The 23,979-nt window shown below is 38.6% G+C and overlaps 1 protein-coding gene across 1 annotated transcript in view; it reads left to right on the top strand.

Moving 5' to 3' along the window:
• Positions 1–1,791: 1,791 nt before the first annotated feature.
• Positions 1,792–23,979, top strand: part of LOC131075086 (tRNA (guanine(9)-N1)-methyltransferase) — a 92,089-nt gene continuing 69,901 nt past the window's right edge. Inside the window, exon 1 of the mRNA XM_058011901.2 lies at positions 1,792–2,368. Coding sequence (XP_057867884.2) covers positions 1,913–2,368 — 456 coding nt within the window. The 5' untranslated portion in view covers positions 1,792–1,912. The remainder of the gene's footprint in view (positions 2,369–23,979) is intronic.

Genomic DNA, 23,979 nt, shown 5'->3' with positions numbered 1-23,979 from the left:
AAAAAATTGCAATCATAAAGACTTTGAGCTTTAATTATAAATTGTTTCTCTTCAAGTAATATCAAGAGAGTTTGGAATTTCAGACTTTGTGTTACTTCATATCCATTGTGTTTTTTTTTCATAGTGGATTATTTCTTTGTATTTGCTTGAGATTGTAGAAAGTTGTTGAGAAGAGCTTCACTCTGATTTCTTGCAGACTTTGTGCTGGAAATAGCGAGAGTTGAATTAATTTAGTTATTAGTTAAAAGTTGAGAAGGGTTGCAAGACTTTGTGCTTGTGGTTGTTCTTGTTTTAAGAAATTCAAAGGTGCATCATACTTGTAGACTTTGCGTTGCCATATGCTGTATATTGTTCTTGTTTTATCATTCTGAAAAAGGTAGATAGGATTGTGGGAACTCAAGACTTTGTGCTTAGTTGTTGTTTTCTCGTCCCAGAGGATGTGACATAAGTCTTTGTGCTTTTAGGAAACATCATTTCCTCTCTTGTCTTTCTTTAAGCTGATGTTGTTATCATTTAAAAATTGTTGCTTCTTTTTTAGGAAGAGAAAAGAATATAATCTTTTATGAAAAAAGAGGAAAGGTTGTTGTCCCACCCAAATTTAAATTAGATTAAGTATTTAGTTAATAGAAAAGGGGGAGCCTTCCCTAAATTAGGAGAGTTTTAAACTCACACGTTGTGGCTGAAACCATAATTTTGCACATCTTCCTAGGTGTACAAAATTTTCAACCAACACTAACTTATCTTGTTTAGGTTCAAAATTTATCTTGCTGATTCAATGTTATGATATTGTATCTTGCCCTAGATAATTGATCTTCAATTTGCAAGTCTTTGTATATTGCCCTAGAGCAGTGAGCTTCAATCTACAAGTCCTAATGTTTCTTTCCCTGGAGTAGTGAGCTTCAACCTATAAACCCTGATGTATCTTTCCCTAGAGCAGTGAGCTCAACCTGCAAGTCCTTGTGTAATTATTAAGATAGGGAGAGATCTATGACCACACACAACATGGTAGACATTGATAGACACTACCTCTCATAGTCATACTTTCCATAAATATATATGCGCGCACACACACACACACACACACACGTGTGTGTGTGTGTGTACATACATATACATATACATATACATATACATGCATATATATATATATATATGTGTGTGTGTGTGTGTGTGTGTGTGTGTGTGTGTGTGTGTGTGTGTGTGTGTGTGTACATACATATACATATACATGCATATATGTGTGTGTGTGTGTGTGTGTGTGTGTGTACATACATACATACACATATAAATACACACACACACACACACACACACATGTATATATGCAACTCACATATAGAGTTGGAATTTTGTTATAGTCCATGTTAATACTTCATGTTTTGATGAAAAGAAAGAGTTCCCTAAGATCATAGTTTAACACCAACCTTTTTTCACGATTTATTTGACAAGGTGAAGGTTGAGAGAATGTAAGAATTCATTATCAAATTGAATAATACAAGATCAACGCTAGACAAAGCAAAAATGATAAAATCTAGCATCCCATAAACCATTTTCCTATGTGAACATTAAAAATCTTTGATAAAATATAGTATGTCATAAACTTTTAATGTTCATAAGAAAATGGTCTATGACATGCTAGATTTTATCATTTTTTAATAAATATATGTAAAATGTCTATACTAATAATTAACAAATTAAAAAAATTTAGATATAGACATATTCATCCGTAAATTTTTTTTTCTTCCACATTATCTAATAATTGGATAACTTATGAAGCCCTAGAAAGATAAAAGCACATTGAGTGCGATTGCTAATAACGGATGCAGGTCCTAAAAGAATTTGGCGATGTCGGAAGTCAAATATTTACTCTGCCAAGTTAGCGAACCTTGAGAAGAGCTTCAATTCAGTATCCATGGAGGAAAACGGGATGCATGGGAATGACTCATGTGCTCCCCACTGCAACGGCGATTCTCCATCACCAGAACATCGGCCAGAAAAAGAAGAAGAGATTCGAATCGGTGACCCTCCACTAAGTAAAAGTGCGGGGAAGAAATTGAAGAAGCTGCAGAGATATGAGGAAAAGAAAGCTCGGCAGAAGGCCATGGCTAAGCAGATTAAAGAGAGGTCTAAGGAACAGAAGAGGCAGGATTGGGCCGACAAGCTGGCGGGGCTCGGAGAGGAGGAGCGGTCAAATCTCATTCAAGCCAAGGTGGACGCCAGAAAGGAGAGGAGAGCCCAAATGCTTCAAGACAGACAACTTACCAAGCAAAAACTAAAAAATGCACAGCAATCTGGACAAAATATAGTGCTTGACCTTGAGCTATGTGAACTCATGACCTCCGGTGAGATCAGCAGCCTCATGCAACAGGTATGCTATAGCAGGGTTTCACCCCTCTTGTCTTCATGCACTTTGAAATCCAGAAACAAAACATCAGACCAGAAACTTCATGTTAACAATGCCATTATCATTGCCTAAACATAATTTTACTAGCATTGATTCTTCTTCCCTAATTTTCCTTAACTGTAGGCGCCGTACTTTGTTCTTCACGATTTCCTAAAATGCCCGGAGAGTAACAGATTCTAGTTCCTTGAAAAATATTGTCACCGAAGCCCTAGCTGATCAAACATAGAAGGAAGAAGATAAATGAGTAGAGTCAACATGGGGTGTCTTTAAGGAAGCGAAACAACGTAATGATTTCTACCCCCACTCCTGAGCTTCTAGATTCATTACAACCTTTTATAGTAGGCTGTGATGCATCAGAAAAGTACTTATGGGTGATTTCGATTCAAAACGAATGACCAATTGCTTTTGAAAGCAGGAAATAAATGACAAGAATCTATTTATATTTATCATAATTTGTTTGCTACTCATGCATGCTGTGGAAAAATTCAAATAGTATTTATTGGGGGCAACATTCATCATTCGAACACGCCACCAAACTTGAAATAATTTAATATTGAAGATGTTGACTAAATAATATATAAAATGTGGAATTTGGTTACAAGGCTTTGACTTTGAGGCGTTGGCTTTGAAATTAGTATAATAAAGATATAAAAATAATGCAATTACATATTACTTATGCCCACGTTTTGATTTTCTGGCAATGCCAATAATTGAACTGTGATAGAATTAACATATATTGGCCAAGAATTCAAGTATGAGATGGTTGCTGCTATGAACATGATATAGAGGAGAAACATGATAATGAAAATGAATACATATACTAATGCAGTCAAGGTAGGGAGATCCAATGAAGGACATACCTGCCTTGCAGCCTATAACACAAAACACCATGCAAGATATTGGCAACCGGTAACACAACAGAAGATCTAACGTGTAAACATGGAAAGAGCAACTTAACCGGTAGAAGCAACACACGATATAACCGGTAAACAGATAAATCAATTACCATAACCATTTAATGAATTACATAAGCCTTCAGCAGCTACACACGCTGGACCGCAGCCCAGGATTACAAAACAATCCATACAACACAAATCTAAGATCCGTAGATCTTCTGCTCGACGAATAAGCCTCTGGTGACAGTTTGCACTGATTTGGACCTCAGTCCCTTTGATCAGAATCTCTCCGGAAACTACATCTTCGTTCGATCTCTTTCTCCTCCGACTGCTGTCCCCCAAAATGAATCTCTAAACTTTCCCTTTATACCATCCGCAAGCGATAACAACACGATCAAGTCGGCCAAAGACCAACCGGTTCATGATGAAACGTGTAAACGATAACTTGTCGGCCCAAATCACCAAGAACATCTTCAAATGCATAAAATTTCGCACAGTCCTCCGAAAACATTGGACAAGGCCCAAAACAACATCGCTCAACGATCCGCAAGTTACGGGAACCACCCGCAACCCGATTCATCTTCGTTCGATACAATGCAAGACCAATCAGTAAGAACATAGCAATACCAAACTAATACCGGGATCGATGTCTCACCAGGATCAAATCCAAATGTCGGTTTGAACTATTCCGGTGCTCCCGCATCAGACTCTCAGGGTTAATTGAAAAGTGAGTCCCATCACTTGATCTGGTTTGGCGATCTGTCAGTAGGTACTTGCAACTGCCTCAAGGGTTCGGCGGTCTGGCTACAGATTCCGGTTGCCTCTCCTCGGCGATCTACTGGTCCAACCTATAGCCTGCCTCGATTCGACGATCTGCTCAAGTCTCCACCCACTAACTGCCTCAAGCTCAAGCTTTAGGTTCGGTGGTCTACTTGCAAGCCTTGTACTGCCTCGCGTTCAGCGATCTGAACAAGTCTACAAGCTGCCTCAACTTCCTTTCCAACCAACCGGTACATAACCAGGCCTTCTTCGATCAACAGGGTCACAAACCAGCTCTGATACCATTTGACGCAGTCAAGGTAGGGAGATCCAATGAAGGACATCCCCGCCTTGCAGCCTATAACACAAAACACCATGCAAGATACCGACAACTGGTAACACAACACAAGATCTAACCGGTAAACAGGTAAAGAGCAACTTAACCGGTAGAAGAAACACACGATATAACCGGTAAACAGATAAATCAATCACCATAACCATTTAATGAATTACATAAGCCTTCAACGGCTACACACGCTGGACCGCAGCCCAGGATTACAAAACAATCCATACAACACAAATCTAAGATCCGCAGATCTTCTGCTTGACAAATAAGCCTCCGGTAACGGTCTGCACTGTTCTGCACTGATCCAGACCTCACTCCCTCCGGATTTCAGTCCCCCTGGACTAGAATCTCTCCAGAAACTACATTTTCGCTCGATCTCTTTCTCCTCCAACCGCTGTCCCCCAAAATGAATCTCTAAACTTTCCCCATTATACCATCCGCAAGTGATAACAACTCGTTCAAGTCGGCCAAAGACCAACCGGTTCATGATGAAATGTGTAAACGATAACATGTCGGCCCAAATCACCAAGAACATCTTTAAATGCATAAAACCTCACGTGGTCCTCCGGAAACATCAGACAAGGCCCAAAACAACATCGCTCAACGATCCGCAAGTTACGGGATTCACCCGCAACCCGATTCATCTTCGTTCTATACAATGCAAGACCAACCGATAAGAACATACCAATACTTGACTAATATTGAGATCGATGTCTCACCAAGATCAAATCCAAATGCCGGTTTGAACTACTCCGGTGCTCCTGCATCATATACTATTCAAGAACTGCATATTCCTTGTGCCTGATTTTGGTTTCAAAAGGTCGTAACTAGATTCTATCTTACTTTAGGACTTCGTAAATCATAATGATATACATTGGATCATGAAAGTAGGTAAGTATCAGCTAAGTAATACATTGTTCTCATTTTTAGTCAAACTAGTTAAATGCAACTTGGACTCTCTCTAAAACAATCAAGTTAGACTAATAATGAAGAATGTCAACTATACAAGAGTCTACAAAAGTTGTAGATGGTTTTAAGGCGATCTAGACACCTTGGGGTCAAACACAATTGGAGTAGATTCTAAGGAAAATCTCAAAATAAAAAAAAAGAAAAGCGCAACAAGGGCAGTTATGCAAATGACAGAATTAATAGTTTAGAGCCATCATTAAGGTTTTGTTATTAAGTGACGGTTACACTCACTCTTGTCAGTACAAACAATGATACAGTCGGGCTTTTTTTTGAGCATATTAAGAAATTCTACCATAAACTCAGATCTATGATCAGATTACTGATCCGATTTTTCTGCTAAAAGAAACAAATTTCTGAGTATTATGATTTAGAAACAGTACAAAAAATCCTTTTATTTCTGCCCAGAATTTTCAGAAATGCATTACAATGATTTTTCTTTATTTTTTCTGCGATAGAGATGAAATAAGTATGCAGATTTAGATAGCAAAATACCTCAGAGTCTCAGATTTGTTCAAACCCTAGCTGCCCTCAAATATGGCATCAAACTCCCAAGACAAATAGCGCTAGGTTTGATTGGCTCATACTTTCTGTTGCCGTCCTCAAGAATGCTAAAAAATATGAAGATGCCATGCTGTAGTTAATCCAAATCTGTATCTTCAACTTTGACTTTCACCTCTGAATCGGCCTCCAAACCTGATAAACAATTGCAGCCCAAAAAAGATGATGTGCCAGGGTTTCACAAACTAAAGCTCTTCCATTGAAACACACCCTTTTGACTAGGGGGAGCCCATATGTCTCTCCGAAACAGGGATACTCCAGGGTTTCAAACCTCAAGCCAAGATTGCAGCAGCATTAGATAGAAAACTCAAAACATAATGAGCTCTAAAAGAACCCTCGATAGTAATATAATAACTCCCAAAGAGATGAATTGATCTCAACCCTTGATTCACCACCTCGTAATCCAATGCTCCATATTGAAACCCTAAAAAGTGAGCCAATAAGCTCCTAGAAAATCCACAGCCCCTTTGCCTTTTTATTACATGTTATTTAATATCATTTAAAGTACATGAAAAAGGGGACAACTTCAAGTTTTTTGGCTAGGAGTCACTTAAGTTGCCTAAAAAGACATGCCCACAACATAAAGTCACTTAAGTTCACTTAAGTTGCATAAAAAGGCATGCCCACAACTTAAGAATTAAATAGAATACAAGTCAAAGACTCCATAATTACCCAATAATGCTCTTCACCCTCTTCCTCTTTGGTAATCCAAGGAAAGGACAGCCAATGTGCTATTAATCCTCATGGTTTGAGTTGGGGATATTCTAGTACCCCCCACCCAGAAAATGCTTGCCCTCAGCATTTGTAGACTAGGATGCTTAGGAATCTCCTCTCCTTCCCATGTTGCATCCTCCAAAGGCAAGTTTTTCCACTTGATGAGATATTCAGAAATTACTTTATTCCTCAGCTTTTTCTCTATTACTTGCAAAATTGTTTTCGGAATGAGTATCAATTTACCTTCTTCATCCAATCCATGGGAGGCAATTCTGTAGGAGGAGTCATACTGTTCAAGTGCCTTTTTGAGGCATGACGCATGGAATATATTGTGAATTTTGCTGGTAGATGGCAGCTCCAACTCATATGTTACTTCACGAATTCTTTTGATCACCTTGAAAGGCTCATAAAACCTCGATTTAAGCTTCTCCACTCCACTTACTTTCAATGAGGATTGTCTATAAGGTTGAAGATGCACAAATACCATGTTTTCCACCTCAAAAGACCTCTCAACTCGATGACGAACAACATATTTCTTTTGCTGTTCCTGTGCAATTTGAATATTTTCCTTAAGTGCCTTTAGGATATCTTGATTCTCTTTAGCCCACTCAAGAGCTTTTGGAGCTCTAGAATAAAAAAAACCAAATCCACAAATGTAGAAGTTTCATAACCATACAAAGTTTTGAAAGGAGTCATACCTATGCTCATATGATATGTAGTGTTGTAACAGAATTCTGCCAAATGTAACCGTTTTGCCCAAGCTTTTTGTTGCTTCGAGACATATTTTCTCAAATAACCTTCAAGCCATTTATTTACAATCTCAGTTTGACCATCTGTTTGTGGATCATAACTAGCACTATGACTGAGTTCCGTTCCAGCCAGCTTCATCAACTATTGCCAAAAAGTGTTGATGAATATGTGATCTCTATCACTTACAATCCTCTTTGGCACACCATGAAGTCTGAACACTTGTTCAAAAAATAGACCAGCAACTTGTGGTGCTTTAAACTTGAAAGACATTGGCATAAAATGAGCATATTAGTGAGTCTGTCCACCACAACAAAAATACAGTCCTTACTGTTGACCTTGGACAGCCCCTTAATGAAATCCATCGATACTTGTATGGTTAAGAAAAGGAGGGGCAGTAACCCCCAATTTCTCCCGGAGATATTCAAAAGTATCTTTAGCAAGAGCTTTAGTAAATATATCAGCAATCTGTTCCTTTGTAGGCACGTAATCAAGTTTTACTTCATTCTTCAAAACTTTCTCCCTTAAGAAGTGGTACCAAATTGTAATTTGTTTCGTTCTTGAATGCAGTACCGGATTCTTAGAAATGTTTATTGCATTGGTATTGTCGCAAAAGATAGAAATAGGTTCATCAAACAATATTCCAATATCTTTCAAAGTTTGTTTCATCTATAATACTTGAGTACAATAAGTAGCAGCAACAATATACTCAGCTTTAGTAGTAGATAGAGATACTGAATTCTATTTCTTATTTCACCAAGCAACCAATTGGGGTCCAAGTAAAAATGCACCCCCAATAGTACTTTTCCTGTCATCCACACAACCAGCCCAATTTGTATCTGTTTAGGCAATAAGAGTGAAATTAGATCTTTAAGGGTACCATAGACCATAGTTTTTTGTTCCTTTTAGGTATCTGAAAATTCTTTTCACAGCAACAACATGGGTCTCTCTAGGGTCTTGTTGAAATCTAGCCACAAGACATTGCATGCATGATATCCGATCTACTAGTAGTCAGATACAACAAACCTCCAATCATTGATCTATATATGCTCTAATCAGTCTTCGATGATTCGACATCTTTGCTCAACTTACAACTAGTAGCCATAGGAGTACATACAGGTTTAGCATTTTCTATTCCAAACTTCTTCAACATTTCTTTGACATACTTAGATTGTGAAATAAATATACCATCATCTTTTTGATTAACTTGTAAACCAAGAAATAAATTCATCTCTCCAATCATAGACATTTCAAACTCTTCTTGCATTTCATCAGAAAACTTCTTGCACATACCATCATTTCCTTCAAAGATTATATCATCCCCATAAACAACTACAATCAAGATGTCATTTTCTACAACCTTAAAATAGAGATTGCTATCAGTAGTATTGAAATTGTAAATGATATTCAAATTTATGTTCAAGTCTGGAGTTATATATATTATTATTTTTCTTTACTGATATTTTTTGTTTCTTATGTCACAGGTTGCTGAAGATAACATTAATTATTTCGATGCATCTTCAGCACTTCTTTTGCATATACTTATAGTCTATGCTTCACCGATCAAGGCATGCCTTGACACGCTCGATCAAGACGTCTTGATTGGTGCATAGGCACCGCTTTAGTTAATATAACCACATTAACATGTGTTATGCCGATAACTATTGGTCACGTCATTTCTTCTTTATCGTGTGTTATGCCGATAATTATCGGTCACGTCATTTAACATGCTTATGCCGATAACCATTAATAATCGGGGCAATGTGAAGTAATATAGTTATCCGATAAATGATCGGGATAAGTCAATTATAATCAACAAATAAATGATCGGTATTAACATGCGTTTTAGGATGATAACTATTATAGTTATCATATGATAGCATCAATCGATGCTATCGTATGATAGATGATAGCTATGATAGTTATAATTCTGGTCTGATCACAACATGAGTAATATTATCGATTATGCATATAGGATGATTATAACAAGTTCATTTATTCAATCATGAGGTCTATATTTATATTGTAGTTATATCGATAAGGTAGATGATTGAATGAGAGATAAATGAAGTCTCTCATTCAATCATTTATCTTACGGAAGCTACTAAGTTTCAACACTCCCTCTTAGCTAGGGAAGATATCTAGAGACCTATGAAAATAAGCATCATATTTCTCATAATAAAATGTATTACACGTCTACATATTACAAAGGATCATATCACATATGCTCGTGACATGATGCATCATGTAATGAGTGACACAGGAATATATCACATCATCTCGTGATATAGATATCACATAACACGCGATATCAGTATCACATAACACGCGATACCTTGGATATAAAATACTTAAGAATGTTGAAATTCCCTTATATCCAGGTTATGGCATGTGCACTGACATTACGTCATATAATGTCTACCATAACATATCATGGCACATCCATGAGTCAGAGTGATATCAAGTTAGCATGATATCAACATTACAAGATCGTCACCTCATAATGTTTAATACAAGTGTTCATAGTCTAAAAGATCGTCACCTTTTAGAATTGTACATAGGGGGTGGAGCCCATAAAGTCATAACACGACAAAAGAAGTTTACACATTAAACATCTCATATATTAGTACAGATTACAAAAATTGATTATAACTCAATCATACCAAGACCTTTTCTGAAGTGTTCAACTTTTACTTTGGCTAGAGGTTTGGTTAGTATGTCTGCTGTCTGGTCTCCTGTACTGATATATTGTAACTGAATCACATTTCTATCCACCATATCTCTCACATAGTGATAAGGGATCTCAATGTGTTTGGATCTATCATGAAATACAGGGTTTACAGAGAGTTTTATACAACTCTGATTGTCACAATGAATTATAGTAGGCTTCATTGGTCCTCCGAATAATCCCACAAGTAACTTCCGTAGCCATATAGCTTCTCGTGCAGCCATTGAAGCTGCGATATATTCAGCCTTTGTAGAGCTCTGAGCTACTGAAGACTGTTTTTTGCTAATCCAAGATATCATGGCTGAACCCAAGCTGAAGCAGCACCCTGAGGTACTTTTCCTGTCAGTCACACTTCCAGCCCAATTTGAATCAGTGAACCCGTGTAGATTCAAATCAATACTCTCATACTTGAGTCCATAGTTGAGAGTGCCTTGAAGGCATCTCATTATAGAATTAAGAGATAGAATTCAATATCTCTAGTTTTGAGTCATTATGTTTTACTGCCATAAGATGAATCTCCTTAGGTTCACACATGAATTGACTCAAGGCATTTACTGGATAACAAATATCAGGTCTAGTATTGACTAGATACGTTAATGATCCAATCATTTGTCTGTAGAGCGTAGGATCTACCAATGGGGAATCTGCTGTTGCCTCCTTCAGTTTGTGAAGATTAGTTTCCATGGGAGAAGTCATCGGTCTGCAGTTCATCATGCCAAATCTCTTCAATATGTCTAAGGTGTACTTCCCTTGATTAAGCACAATATTGTCAGAGTTTGCCAAACTTCTAATCCAAGGAAGTAATGTAGAAGGCCTAAATCCTTCATATCAAACTCCTTCTCAAGGTCTTTTTTACATTGATCAATAAGGTGACCTTCTCCTGTAATCAAAAGATCATCAACATACAAGATCAATATCACCTTTGATCTGTTTGAAGTATAGATTTGGATTTGCGTCATTCTTTGAGAATCCCAATCCCATGAGGTAGCTGTCAATTCTTTCATACCAGGCCCCGGGGGCTTGTTTCAGTCCATATAGGGCTTTCTTTAATCTGCACACATGAGATTCTGTATTGTGGATCTCAAACCCTTCTGGCTGCTGTAAGTAGACTTCCTCCTCAATTTTCCCATTCAGGAAAGCTGTCTTTACATCTATCTGATGGACTTTCTATCCTTTGGCTGCTGCAATGGCTAGTACTGTTCTGACTGAGGTGTATCTAGCAACTAGAGCGAAAGTCTCGTCATAGTCTATTCCCTCCTTTTGTGAGAACCTTCTAGCTACAAATCTGGCTTTATGTTCCTTTATGCTACCATCTGCAGCATGTTTGATTTTGAATAGCCACTTGGATGAAACAACAAATTTTCTTTTTGGTCTAGGAACAATTTCCCAAACATCATTGTTTAAGATGGATTGATATTCCTTTGACATGGCATCTTTCTATACTTGTTGTTTAAGTGCTTCTGATACATTAGAAGGTTATGATTTGGAGAGATCATTCATTAAGGCTACATAGCTAGTGAATCTTTGGGGCCTCTTACTTTCTCTAAAGGTCCCTGAAGGAGCTACGAAATTCCTTGCATCTTCCACTGTTTTGTGAACCCATAGTGGTCTTTTCTTAGGGTTTTCCAGGTGTGGAATTTGAACTTCATTCTCATTCTCTTCTGAATACTCCCTCTGAACCTTAGGAACATGATCCTTTTCTAGGTCTGAAGATGGAGCATAAGTTTCCGACTCAATAGAGTATCTAGCCTTTTTGAAGGCTGTCTTCTTCAAATATTACATCTCTATTGAGTTCAATATTATTATGTCCAGGTACAAATATCCTATAGGCTTTAGAAGTTTCACTATACCCAACAAAGATTCCTTTTCTTCCAGAAGGTTCTAGTTTTGTTCTTTTCTCTTTAGGTATATGAATATAAATAGGGTATCCGAATATCCTAAAGTGAGTGATATCAGGTTTTATACCTGTGAAAACTTCTTCAGGGGTTTTATCTTCAACGTGGGAGTGAGGGCATCTATTTTGTATGTATACAACAGTGTTGGAGGCTTCTGCCCAAAGATGAGTTTCTAAGTTTTGGTCAAGAAGCATGGCTTTGGCTGCCTCTACAATGGTTCTATTTTTTCTCTCAGCAACCCCATTTTGTTGGGGGTTGTAGGGGACAGTGAACTCCCTCTCAATCCCAACATCTTTACAAAATTCTCTAAAGATGTCTGAGGTGTATTCCCTTCCATTATCAGTCCTTTAGGTTTTTATTTTCTTTTCAGAAGAGTTTTCAGAGAGAGATTTGAATTCCTTAAATCTCTTGAGAATCTCTTCCGATTCTTTACGTTTAAGAGAATAGATCTAGGTCTTCCTGGAGAAGTCATCAATGAATATTACATAGTAAAGGAACCCCCCTAATGATGGTATAGACATTGGCCCACATAGGTCAGAGTGAACTAGCTCTAAAACATTGCTTGTTTTTCTAGAACTATTCTGAAAGGAACTCTTGGTATTTTTGCCTAGGGCACACCCCTTACATGTACCAGAATGGTATTGTTTTAACTTAGGCAAACCAATTAGTAATTTTTCCATTGAACATAAAGCACGAAAGTTTAAATGACCTAATCTTCTATGTCAAATTTCATTTGAATCTGTAATCTCATGAAGTAGGGCTAGGTTAGATTCAGTACATACCTCGTATAAATAGCCTTTTCTATGTCCTAGGGTTGTGTAGCCTTCTTGATGGAAGAGTTTTGTGGCCATACTAGAACTTTACCATTCATGAATGTTATTCTGTACCCATCATCTTCAAGTGTAGATATGGAGATTAAGTTCCTCTTGATGCCAAGAACGAATAGGACTCCTGTGAGTTGAAGAGACATGCCTGTCTTCAGCTTAATGGTGCAGGTATCGACGCCTTTCATTGGATGTGCAGAGTCATCACCAATGGTTACTTCCTCATCGGTTTCTTCTACCATGGAATCCAGTAATTCTCTATACCCAGTGATGTGTCTTGAAGACCCACTGTCAATGATCCAGGTGTTAGATTTATTGGATACTTGACTGGAGAGAGCATAGTAGAATACATGCCTCTCGGAGTCATATTCTTCCCTTTTAACTTTTGCAAATGTAGCTTGTTGTTTGATTCTATCTGGACACCTTGCTGCATAGTGCCCATATTGATCACACCTAAAGCACTGAATGTGAGAGTTGTCTCTTTTAGATGACTTTTTGTCATGTCGGTTCTTTCTCTTCTTGAAGTGTTTCTTCTTGTTTTTCTTGTTGGAGTTGGTATTTAAAACATGGAGATCTTTATCTATATTCTTTTGTTTGATCCCCTTCTTATTTAGCCTTGACTCCTCTTGAAGACAATCTGCTCTTAGCCTATCAAATTTTGGATATTTATCTCTTGCACTGATGCCTTGGGCGAATGTCTCCCATGTACTAGGCAACCCACTCTTTGCTCTGGATGTCATATCCAAGCATTGCCAGTTCATCCCTTAGGGCTGATATCCGCATAAAGTATGTATTGATTGACTCCCCTTTGTTCATACTTATATGATTTATTTCCCTTTTTAGAGCCAGGGTTTTACTTGCATTATTTATCTCAAATGCACTTTCCAGTGATTTGAACATATGATAGGCAGTTTCATGTTTTGTTATTATTGGCATGATGTGATTTCTTATTCCATCGACTATGATCTTCATAGCTTTTTCATTTCCCTCGATCCATGTTGATTTGTCAGGTTCATCCTCTGGTTCTTTAGATTCAACTTTAATAAATGATTCAACCTTGTTTTCTTTTAGAATCATTTTAATTCTGAACTTCCATGCTGAGAAATTGTCGCCTCCTTCAAGTCTATCCTCAAATCTGATAGCATTAGCCATGGGAAATATGATGTTTATATCTTCGGTTTGAACTTCTCAAATTTGAATGCCTCAGGTTCGATCAACCTGGCTCTGATACCATGTAAATGATATTCAAATTTATGTTCAAGTCTAGGGTTATATATATTATTATTTTTATTTACTGATATTTTTTGTTTCTTATGTCACAGGTTGCTGAAGATAACATTAATTATTTCAATGCATCTTCAACACTTCTTTTGCATATACTTATAGTCTATGCTTCACCGATCAAGGCATGCCTTGATCGGTCATGTCTTTTAGACATGCCCGATCAAGACATGTCTTGATCAGTGCATAGGCGCCGCTTCAGTTAATATAACCACATTAACATGTGTTATGCCGATAACTATCGGTCACGTCATTTCTTCTTTATCGTGTGTTATGCCGATAATTATCGGTTACGTCACTTAACATGCTCATGCCGATAACCATTAATAATCGGGGCAACGTGAAGTAATATAGTTATCCGATAAATGATCGAGATAAGTCAATTATAATCAACAAATAAATGATCGGTATTAACATGCGTTTTAGGATGATAACTATTATAGTTATCATATGATAGCATCATTATAGTTATCATATGATAGCATCAATTGATGCTATCATATGATAGCTATGATAGTTATAATTCTGGTTTGATCACAACATGAGTAATATTATCGATTATGCATATAAGATGATTATAACAAGTTCATTTATTTAATCATGAGGTCTATATTTATATTGTAGTTATATCGATAAGGTAGATGATTGAATGAGAGATAAATGAAGTCTCTCATTCAATCATTTATCTTACCGAAGCTACTAAGTTTCAACATAAATCCTTGCTTCAACAAATACTTGTCAAGCCTTGCATACCAAGCTCTTGGAGCTTGCTCAGTCCATACATCACCTTCTTCAATTTACAGACCATATCGGGAGTATTTGATAGATTGAATCCTTCCGGTTGTTCAATGTATACTTCCTCTTTTAGTTCTCCATTTAGGAATGTAGACTTGACATCCATTTGATAGACCTTGGTCTCCTTGTGCTGTGCAACACAACGCTTGGGTTTGCGACATGGCTTAACTGCCTCCCATGGATTCATTAAGTCTCACGTTTGTATCGGGCATTAATAGGTCGATCTTTTGGTGCAAAGACAATCGTGTTTCCAACAAGTGGTATTAGAGACTGGGTCACAGGTTTAAACCCCTCACTTGCGTTGGGGGGGGGATTGTTGCAAGGTGTGTGGCCTTGGTCTCCTTGTGTTGTGCAGCGTAGCGCTTGGGTTTGTGACGTGACTTAACCACCTCCTGTGGATTCATTAAGTCTCGTGTTTGTATCAGGCATTAACAACCGTGTTTCCAACAAGGGTTGTTGTTGTCGTTGATGTGTTGCCATCATTGACAAAGGGGGAGATTATTGCAAGGTTGATCAGTATGAGCTGCTTATATGTTGCCATTGATGTCAACATGCTTTGGTTTTGATGTCAACATACTTTGGTTGTTATTAGTGATTGATTGGTGTAAGTGATGTTGAGTTTTTTGCGCAGTTGTAATGAGTGATTTGCTCCGCATATCTTTTATGTTGTAAATTTATTCTTGCGATTTGGATATGTTGATAAGATATGTTTGGAGATGTTATATTCTAGATTTGATGCTCCAAATTGCCGTGACAAGGAAGTTGAGTTTACCAGTATGTCTGACAGTGTTTCTGTGTGAAATGCATGCTCCACATTTCTCCGCATTATGGTTTTTGGCATTGCGGTTTTGGAGTTAAGTTGATAATGTCCTTAGCTTCATTCTATTCAGTTGGCACATGTTTCTAGGTTTTGGAAACATGATTTTCAAGTTTGATGGTGTTTACCTCGAGTGTCTACACTTCACTTTGTTGCTTCAATGATTATGGACGTTGGTATAATGTGTTTGATGATTATTTTGGTCCTATTTAAGATTTGTTGCGGTCCACTTTACATTCTTTTTCACCACGGAAATGTTTAGTGCCGACCTAATTTGAATTGTGTTCGCTTAAGTTGCTTAGCCGACTTTGGGAGATTTTTGCATATGTGAAGATGGTATATCTAGTGATGCTTGGGTGTTGTGGATGAGAGGTATGGGTGAAAGAAAGTGAAATGCAATGAGGTTGTATGAAAGATGATCTATATTCTTGACTGTTTGATGGTTACTGTTGAGTTGATGAAAAGTGTTGAGTAGTGTGAGCATTCATGTGCTAGCTACGGGAAGCAATGAGTTGAAGGTATCTACAAATCTTGCGATTGCAGAAGTGCATCAGTGGTGGATTCTTTCTCTGTTATTCTTCTTCATTTTGGCAGTGAGCCCTCCGACAGTGAGCCTCTCCTTTCTTTCGCTCGGACAATGAGCCCTTTGGCGGTGAGCCCCTGACAATGAGCCTTACTTTGTAAAAATCATTTTAACCGGTGTCACCCTAATAGGTGTTTATATCTTGAGAATAGCTTCTCTGTGGTTTTTCCCCTAACAGGGTTTTCCATGTAAAATCTGGTGTCTCATTGTGCATGGTGTGTTCTGATGTTTCATGTTTATATCTCTTCGTGGATTATGTGTTAAAGTTAAGTTGTTGCAGATATGAGTTGGGAAATAGTTTTAAAAGTTTTGTACAACTGATTCACGCCCGCCCACACCCCCCATCTCAGTTGTCTTGTGCGTTAGTATATTCAACAGTTCCCACTTTTGATTGGGAATAGGAAGTGGATGGAAAAACACTGCTAGAAAAGAAACTTCTGATTTGTTTCTTTGGCACTTTATGCATTCCCTCACATGTTTGAGAACATCATCTTTCATACCTTCACATGAAAATCTTTTGCAGATGTACTTGTATGTTTTCAAATAACCTAGATGACCAGCAAGCTGTTTGTTATGGGCAGCAATAAGAATCTTATGTTTTAGTTTGCTTTCTGGCACAAAATAGATTCTAACCTTATAATAGACGACGTCATTCACCACTTTGTACCTTTCATCGCTGATTTTACCATCTAGAATCTCACAAGCGTGGTGATTTTTTGAATATTCCAGCTGAAATTTCTGAAAGTGAGCAAAATGAAGGGTTTCTGGGTAATGCATCAGCAACAACATTATTTTTTCCTTTGACAAATTCAATGTCAAAGTCATATTCTTGAAGTTTACTCACCCAACATTATTGTCTCCCATTTAATCCCTTTTGCTCCATGAAATAATAAATTTATATCAATCCTCACCATAAACTTGCTGCCCACAAGATATCGACGAACTTTTCAAGTGCTTGCTTAATTGCCAACATTTCCTTGTCATATGTAGAGAACCTCTTTTCAACCTCATTTAATTTTTGGCTCTCATAAGCAATTGGTTGCCTGTCTTGCATTAAAACAGCCCCAATGCTGATACCAAATGCATCATATTCAAACACAAAGGTTTAGAGAAATCCGGTAAAGCCAAAATAGGACAAGTACTGATTACCTTCTATATATGATCTATGATTCTTTGACTATCATCTGTCCAAACAAAAGCATCCTTCTTGGTCAAATTTGTCAATGGAGTGGTTAATGAAGAAAATCCCTTTACCAACCGTCTATAGTATATGCATAGATCAATGAAGCCCCTCAATTGGGACATGTTCTTTGGTGATGGCCAATCAAGTATAGCTTGAATCTTCTCCTTACATGCCTTCACTCCACCATTCCCAATGAAATATCCCAAATACAATAGCTCGGTCATTTTGAACTCACACTTTGAGGCTTTTGCAAAATGAGAGTTAGCTGCTAAGATACTTAACACCTCATCAAGCTGCTGAATATGTTCCTCCCATGTCTTGCTGTATGCTAAGATGTTATCATTGAAAACCAAAGCAAATTCTCGCAATTGCTCGTTGAACACATGGTTCATGCAAGATTGAAAAGTGGCTTAAGCATTTGATAACCCAAAGGGAATCATCGAATACCCCTAAAACCTGTTTTGTGCACATCTTGTTGCCAAACCTGAATCTAATGGTGTCCTGAACAAAGATCTATTTTGGAGAAATAGATTGCTCCATGTTGCTCATCCAACAACTCATCCATAAGCAGAATAGGATACTTGTTCTTTGTAATATCCCCACATTTTATTTTCATTTTTAACAAGATTACACACACAACCACACCCGTTAGGGTTAGAATAAGAAATCCAACACCAACAAGAAGGAACCCTACACCTTTTGGTCACCAAGAGCCCAAACTGGGAGGGTGAGAGCATACGGTAGCAAGGGATCGTTAGTTGCAAACTGCTGAAGTGCTGATTACAATAATGGGCGGCAAGCCAACCCCTTGTGCTTATCCAACGGGTAAACAAAGAAACTTGGCGGTAAACCAGCCAAGTGAACAAACTGTTAGACACAATGTACCACTGAGAGGGGGGTGAATCAGTGGTTCTCAAAGTTTTCTCTTTAACTATCCCTATGAAAGTATACCGATTAACAGATCTTTTGAGTGCAGACTTACCGGTTAGTGAGGAGACTTAAACACAAATGCATTCACACACATGAACATCACATAACACAAGTATGTACGAGGAAAACCCAAGATGGGAAAAACCTCGGTGAGCAATGCTGTTGGAGTCTACTGCTTCAATCCTGCCTCACAATGAAATCTGTTACAATGTTTAGGGCTACAACCCAAGGAGCTACAACCCCTGATTTAGGGCACCAACCCAAGGAGCACCAACCCCTGATTTAGGGCACCAACCCAAGGAGCACCAACCCCAAACTTGTTTATGGGCTACAACCCAAAGGAGCTACAACCCCTGCACCGAGCTACAACTCAGTGATCACAATAAATATTCAAATGCAAAATTAATCATACTGTTACAAGTGAATCTTGTAATTATTTCATATTCCTCACTCTGCAGATGAGACATCTTCTTTGCTACACCGACTCACTCTTCTGCTGTTGCATTGCCGGTAAACTCCACCGGTTCACCTCTACTCTTCTTCGGCTTTGCTGGATCTCCTCCTCACTGCTTTGCTCTTCAGTCCTCTCAACTGTCTTCCTGCTAGTACAAGCACCTACCGGTTATCTCCTCAGATGCACTTTAGTTGCTATGCCGGTTGCTCAAACCATATCGGTTAACCCTCTGTTAAACCCTATCACCGGTTTAACCTTCACTCCCTCAGTCACTGCTATCCTTAGCTATTTTCTCTCTGACAGATCTAGCTCTCTCATGCAACACACTTTGCAGCAACTCTATTCTCTTCCATTCAGCAACACAAATCAACAATTTTGGCTTCCTTATTTATAACCCGGTTTTCCCGTCAAAAGCCAATTCAAAAACATGGGTAGTTAGGGTTTCCTCATCAACCTCGAGGCAAACCAAATCCAATCAGATCTTATCCGATCCGATCGCCTAGACAACAGTTTGCTCATCACTGCCATTGTCGCGCCTTCCAATACATGTTTTCCAAATATAGAAAACACGGCCCTGTATCTCGACTTGCATCTGTCAAAACGCCATTAATACTTCTGCTGTTTCCTTCTCGAGGTCCTCAACCAATCTTGCTTCCTTACTTTGATCCAAGCGCCAACAACTCCCTGATTTTTCTCTGTCGTTCATTCTTCATCGAGCCACACTCCTCTGATCCGATCCACAAATCACGGGATCCTTATTAAATGCACACCTGTAGAAATACCTACCCCTACACGACACTTAACCGACCTCTGCGAGCTTGCCACTTCATTTCTACGTGGCATCCACATCGACCAACTACTAGCTTGGATCTTCATGTCGGTCCAGATAGGATCACCAACCAAACACTCTACCGGTTCCTCTTTTCTGCCGGTATCTCACATTCTACCGGTTAACTCCTCATGTCTGCTCTTTGCTAAACTGCCGGTGGAACTCCTTAACCGGTTTACCGGACATGTCTATCCATAGCATGTTCATCTCCATCAGATGGGAGTCACAACTCTTAGCCTCTTCGCTTCCTTATCGGTTCTCATGTTTATTAGTAGCCATCCTGATGACAACATGCCATCATCCTTCAGTGGTTTCCAACTAAGACATTTGCATGCCGATTTCATTCTCTATTTTCAGCTGCACCACTTTGCCTCCTTCATCAGCCTGAATAACCTCTCTGCCGGTTTGTCAAGGTGACAAACTCATCACACTTCATCTGTTCCGGCATCCCAACATGCCTTCTCTGTCGGTCCAGTGCATAGCCCCGATTTCATGCACTTGAGGCATTCCTTCGATTCACTGGTAGATCCGGTGTGAACCTTCAAACACCTGCCTTTGCCTCATCTACCTTATCTCATAGAACTATGATGCACACTATGCATAATAGGAGATAAGCTCCACATATCGGTGGAGTGACACCTTGTTATATGCATCCTGCAATGCACTCATGTGACTTCCCTGTTTGTGCAACACATCTTCAAACATGCATATGTGATCAGGTGTGGGCACATTCACTATCAGTCATCTCTTCATATGGTGACTGCATCTTCATCCGGTGGGAGTCCTGCTGATCAACAACCTCACAGCATATTGGTGACCTGTTTTTTCTTCTCCTCCGGTGTTGATGTGATTTAGGTAACATCCTGCCTCTTCATCACAAACAATAGCTCAAGCACCTTGCCCATCCTGCTTGTACACATCACTTACTAGTTGATAGCCTTTCCTTATCGGTGATACACTGTGCTGGTAACCTATCCATGTCATCCACACAAGTCAGGCACTAACTTGTGTACTGGTGACTCTAGTGGTCATCCATCTGAATGACATTCTCTTCCTTACCTTACCAGCGTCTTGCAACACAAGGTGATATCAAAGATATTTCAACTTGTACTCCTCCCTAACAGTGTTGCACATACATTCTCTCATACCGGTAGTCATCCCATACCAGTTGACATCAATGACAACACAATGCCAACACAAACACTCCAAAGCACGAATCACTCTACCGCAATATTTCAGCGGGAGGATTGAACACACTTAACAAAGCTCAACTCAACCGCTTGTGCAGCGGGAGGATCATTACAACAAATATCACTCAATCGCTTATGCAGCGGGAGGACCATTACAAACAAACATCACTCGACCGCTTATGCAGCGGGAGGACTGAATTACAAATATCAAATGTAGGCAGCAAGCTAGCCTCTTCCACTTTTCAGCGGGGTATGCCTTACAATCCAGAAGTGGTTGATATTACTACTATTCAACCTTACAAAATAGAGAAGAGAGATTAGAATAGAAGAACAATGCTGATCACAACTGAAAACTATTATCAAACCAATTCAAGCATAAACAACTACTGCTGTCCTTAATTCTGAAAATGCATAACACGTAGACCAGCCACTACCAGAAACACCAAAATGCTCATAACTAATTCAAATCTACTCGGAATCACACCAAATCAAAAGCAAATGAACTGAATGACTTAAGCGAACATTTTAGAACCTCAAACCTACAACTTCAAGCCCAAATAACAGCAGCACACATCCCAAGGTAGAAATGAAAAAAGACGTCCCAGCTGAAAAAGTTCGATTTGCAACATTAAATTCAAATCAGCGAACTTGCAGCTGCAAATTGGTGGACCTCATCGCCATAGTGGTAGAAAACTTCAGAGCCAATACCCAGAATGAAATAATCAACAGGCAGGGAGGTATATTCGAAACACTGCTTCAGCCACTTCACAACCAGCAACACACCAAAACACACCTTCACTCTAGAAAACTGAAAACACCACAAAAAAAATTCATCACAATGAAGCTTATTCTATTCCTCAGGATGAGAAATAGGCTCTCCCACAGTTAGGTACTATCTCACAAGCACGAAATTGACACAAGCTAGGAAGCACTCAACTTTGAAGCAATAGTCTAGCACAAATTTGGCAGCACTTCGTTATAAAATGTTCAAGATGCCAAATGAGAGTCCAAGCTCTCATATCTATAGATTCTGAGACCTCAAATTCACCTCCAAATGGCGTCCAAATTACAACTTCTTCATTTGCATTTCATTTCCCACTCCCTCGTGTGTTTGGCGTCCCCTCCTAGGCAAAACGTTCAAACTTTTTCCTTGGTGAATAACTTGCAACTTAAAACATAATAAACACATGAAATATGCCTCCTTTTCTCACGCCATTGACTTAGGGAAAATATAATATTTTCAGGTGCAAAGTATTTTTCCATAAGTCGTCCAAAACACATTAAATATTAACTTTAGCATAAAGTAATAATATTTAATAAATCACTAAAAATCAAATACTGGTTATGCCAAATTGAATTGATGGATTGAAGTGCTGAAAACCATCAAACTGAGCTGGGTCAGAACTCACAACTGAACTGCTAAAAATAGAACTGTCTGAATGACACTTACTAAAAATAGTAAGTCTTGAAAACAACTCCAAAAAGATTGTTCTTCGAACCCTGTAGCTTAGCTCGAGAAACCTAGAACAACCCAGTAATCATGACAACTGACCACAACTTACTAAAAATAGTAAATTCTGCAAACCTGCGTGAACTGATTGCATGTTATACCACTGCGGAGCTTACAGAAAACCCAGAAGGAAACTTTGATTCATTTTGCCAAACTCCAACTGCTTCCCACTCAAAATTCTCTCGAAAGATGGAAAATTTAATTTTGCCAAAAATAGCCTATGGGCCTCCTGAATAGGCTATTCATCACCAAGAGTGATCTCTGGCTGGAAGGGGACATTACATTCTTGATGGTTTTCTTATTTAGTGCACGATAATCAATGCACATCCTCATAGTACCATCCTTCTTTTTTACCAAGACAACAAAAGAAGCGAAGGGACTAGAACTAGGTTGTATATGTCTTGCATTGGCAACTCCCAAATAGTCTTGTCAATCTCATCCTTGAATTGTTTAGGATGACGACAGGGATCTGTAACACTTGGCTTGCTATCCACAATCTCAATAACATGCTCAAAACCATGGTCTGGAGGTAGTCCATGCGGTAGATCTGAAAACACTACTCTATGCTTGTCCAACAAGCCTTGTATGCCAACATGATATCCGCGCTGTCTTGTATCGGTAGACTTATTTGAAATGAAACATTGCATTGCCTACTCAGCCTTTGAATGCTGAAAAATTCTTTGCATCCTCTCGGTAAAATAACTCTAGGCACATTTGAAGATAAGCCCCGTAATACCTTCTTCTGACCATTTGCTATAAAACTCAATTGCATAGTCTTAAGGTCTGTGAGATATGGAATTATAGTATGCAACGTTTGATCATCTGAGACAATATTGGTCTCCTCAATGTCGATTACATAAAAATCATTAGTAAGGGTATAATTACCCAAGGTCATACTCAACTGTGGAACAAGATTAACACAACACAATGTGCCATTTGCTGTCCACACATGGAAACCATCACGCTCCTCAACTTTCAAACTCCACTTCTTCACGTAGGATGCATTGATGAAGTTGTGGGTAGCCCCACTAGCAATCAACACAACAACTCATTTTCCTTGCATAACGCCCCTTACTTTGAAGGCGTTATAACGAGGAGTGGTATGGAGGGTTGCAATCATGCCCTCCATCTATGCCAAATCATCCTAATGCTCATTTGTGCCCGTCTCCCCATCCATCTGCTCATGCTGCTCATCATTATCTTGTGTCCCCTCCAACTCATCACCTCTAGGTTCCTCAAAGACTGTAATGTCCCCTTTCTAGCACATGTTGTATGATGTCGTTAGCCTATTTTTCCATGGTCTCGTAGGCTAACCAGGACATTTAAGGGATCTTGAGGATATTTGGCCTAGACAGTTTCAATTGCAGGCGATTTTGAGGTGTTGTGATGTGTTTTTGGGATACTTACTATTTATAGTAAGTTAGTTGGGCCAAGTCTGGATCATTAGTGAATTCATGAATATTATCCCATTGATGGTAATTGTTGATATCGACCAGAGTTTTTAATAATCGCTTGTGGTTATTAATTTATTTATCAATAAAGTTAAAATTAAATATATAACTTTATT

This window comes from Cryptomeria japonica, chromosome 3 (assembly GCF_030272615.1).
Source record: "Cryptomeria japonica chromosome 3, Sugi_1.0, whole genome shotgun sequence".
NCBI classification, from domain to species: domain Eukaryota; kingdom Viridiplantae; phylum Streptophyta; class Pinopsida; order Cupressales; family Cupressaceae; genus Cryptomeria; species Cryptomeria japonica.
The sequence above is the reverse complement of the archived record's forward strand: the minus strand, read 5'-3'. Positions and strand labels throughout refer to the sequence as shown.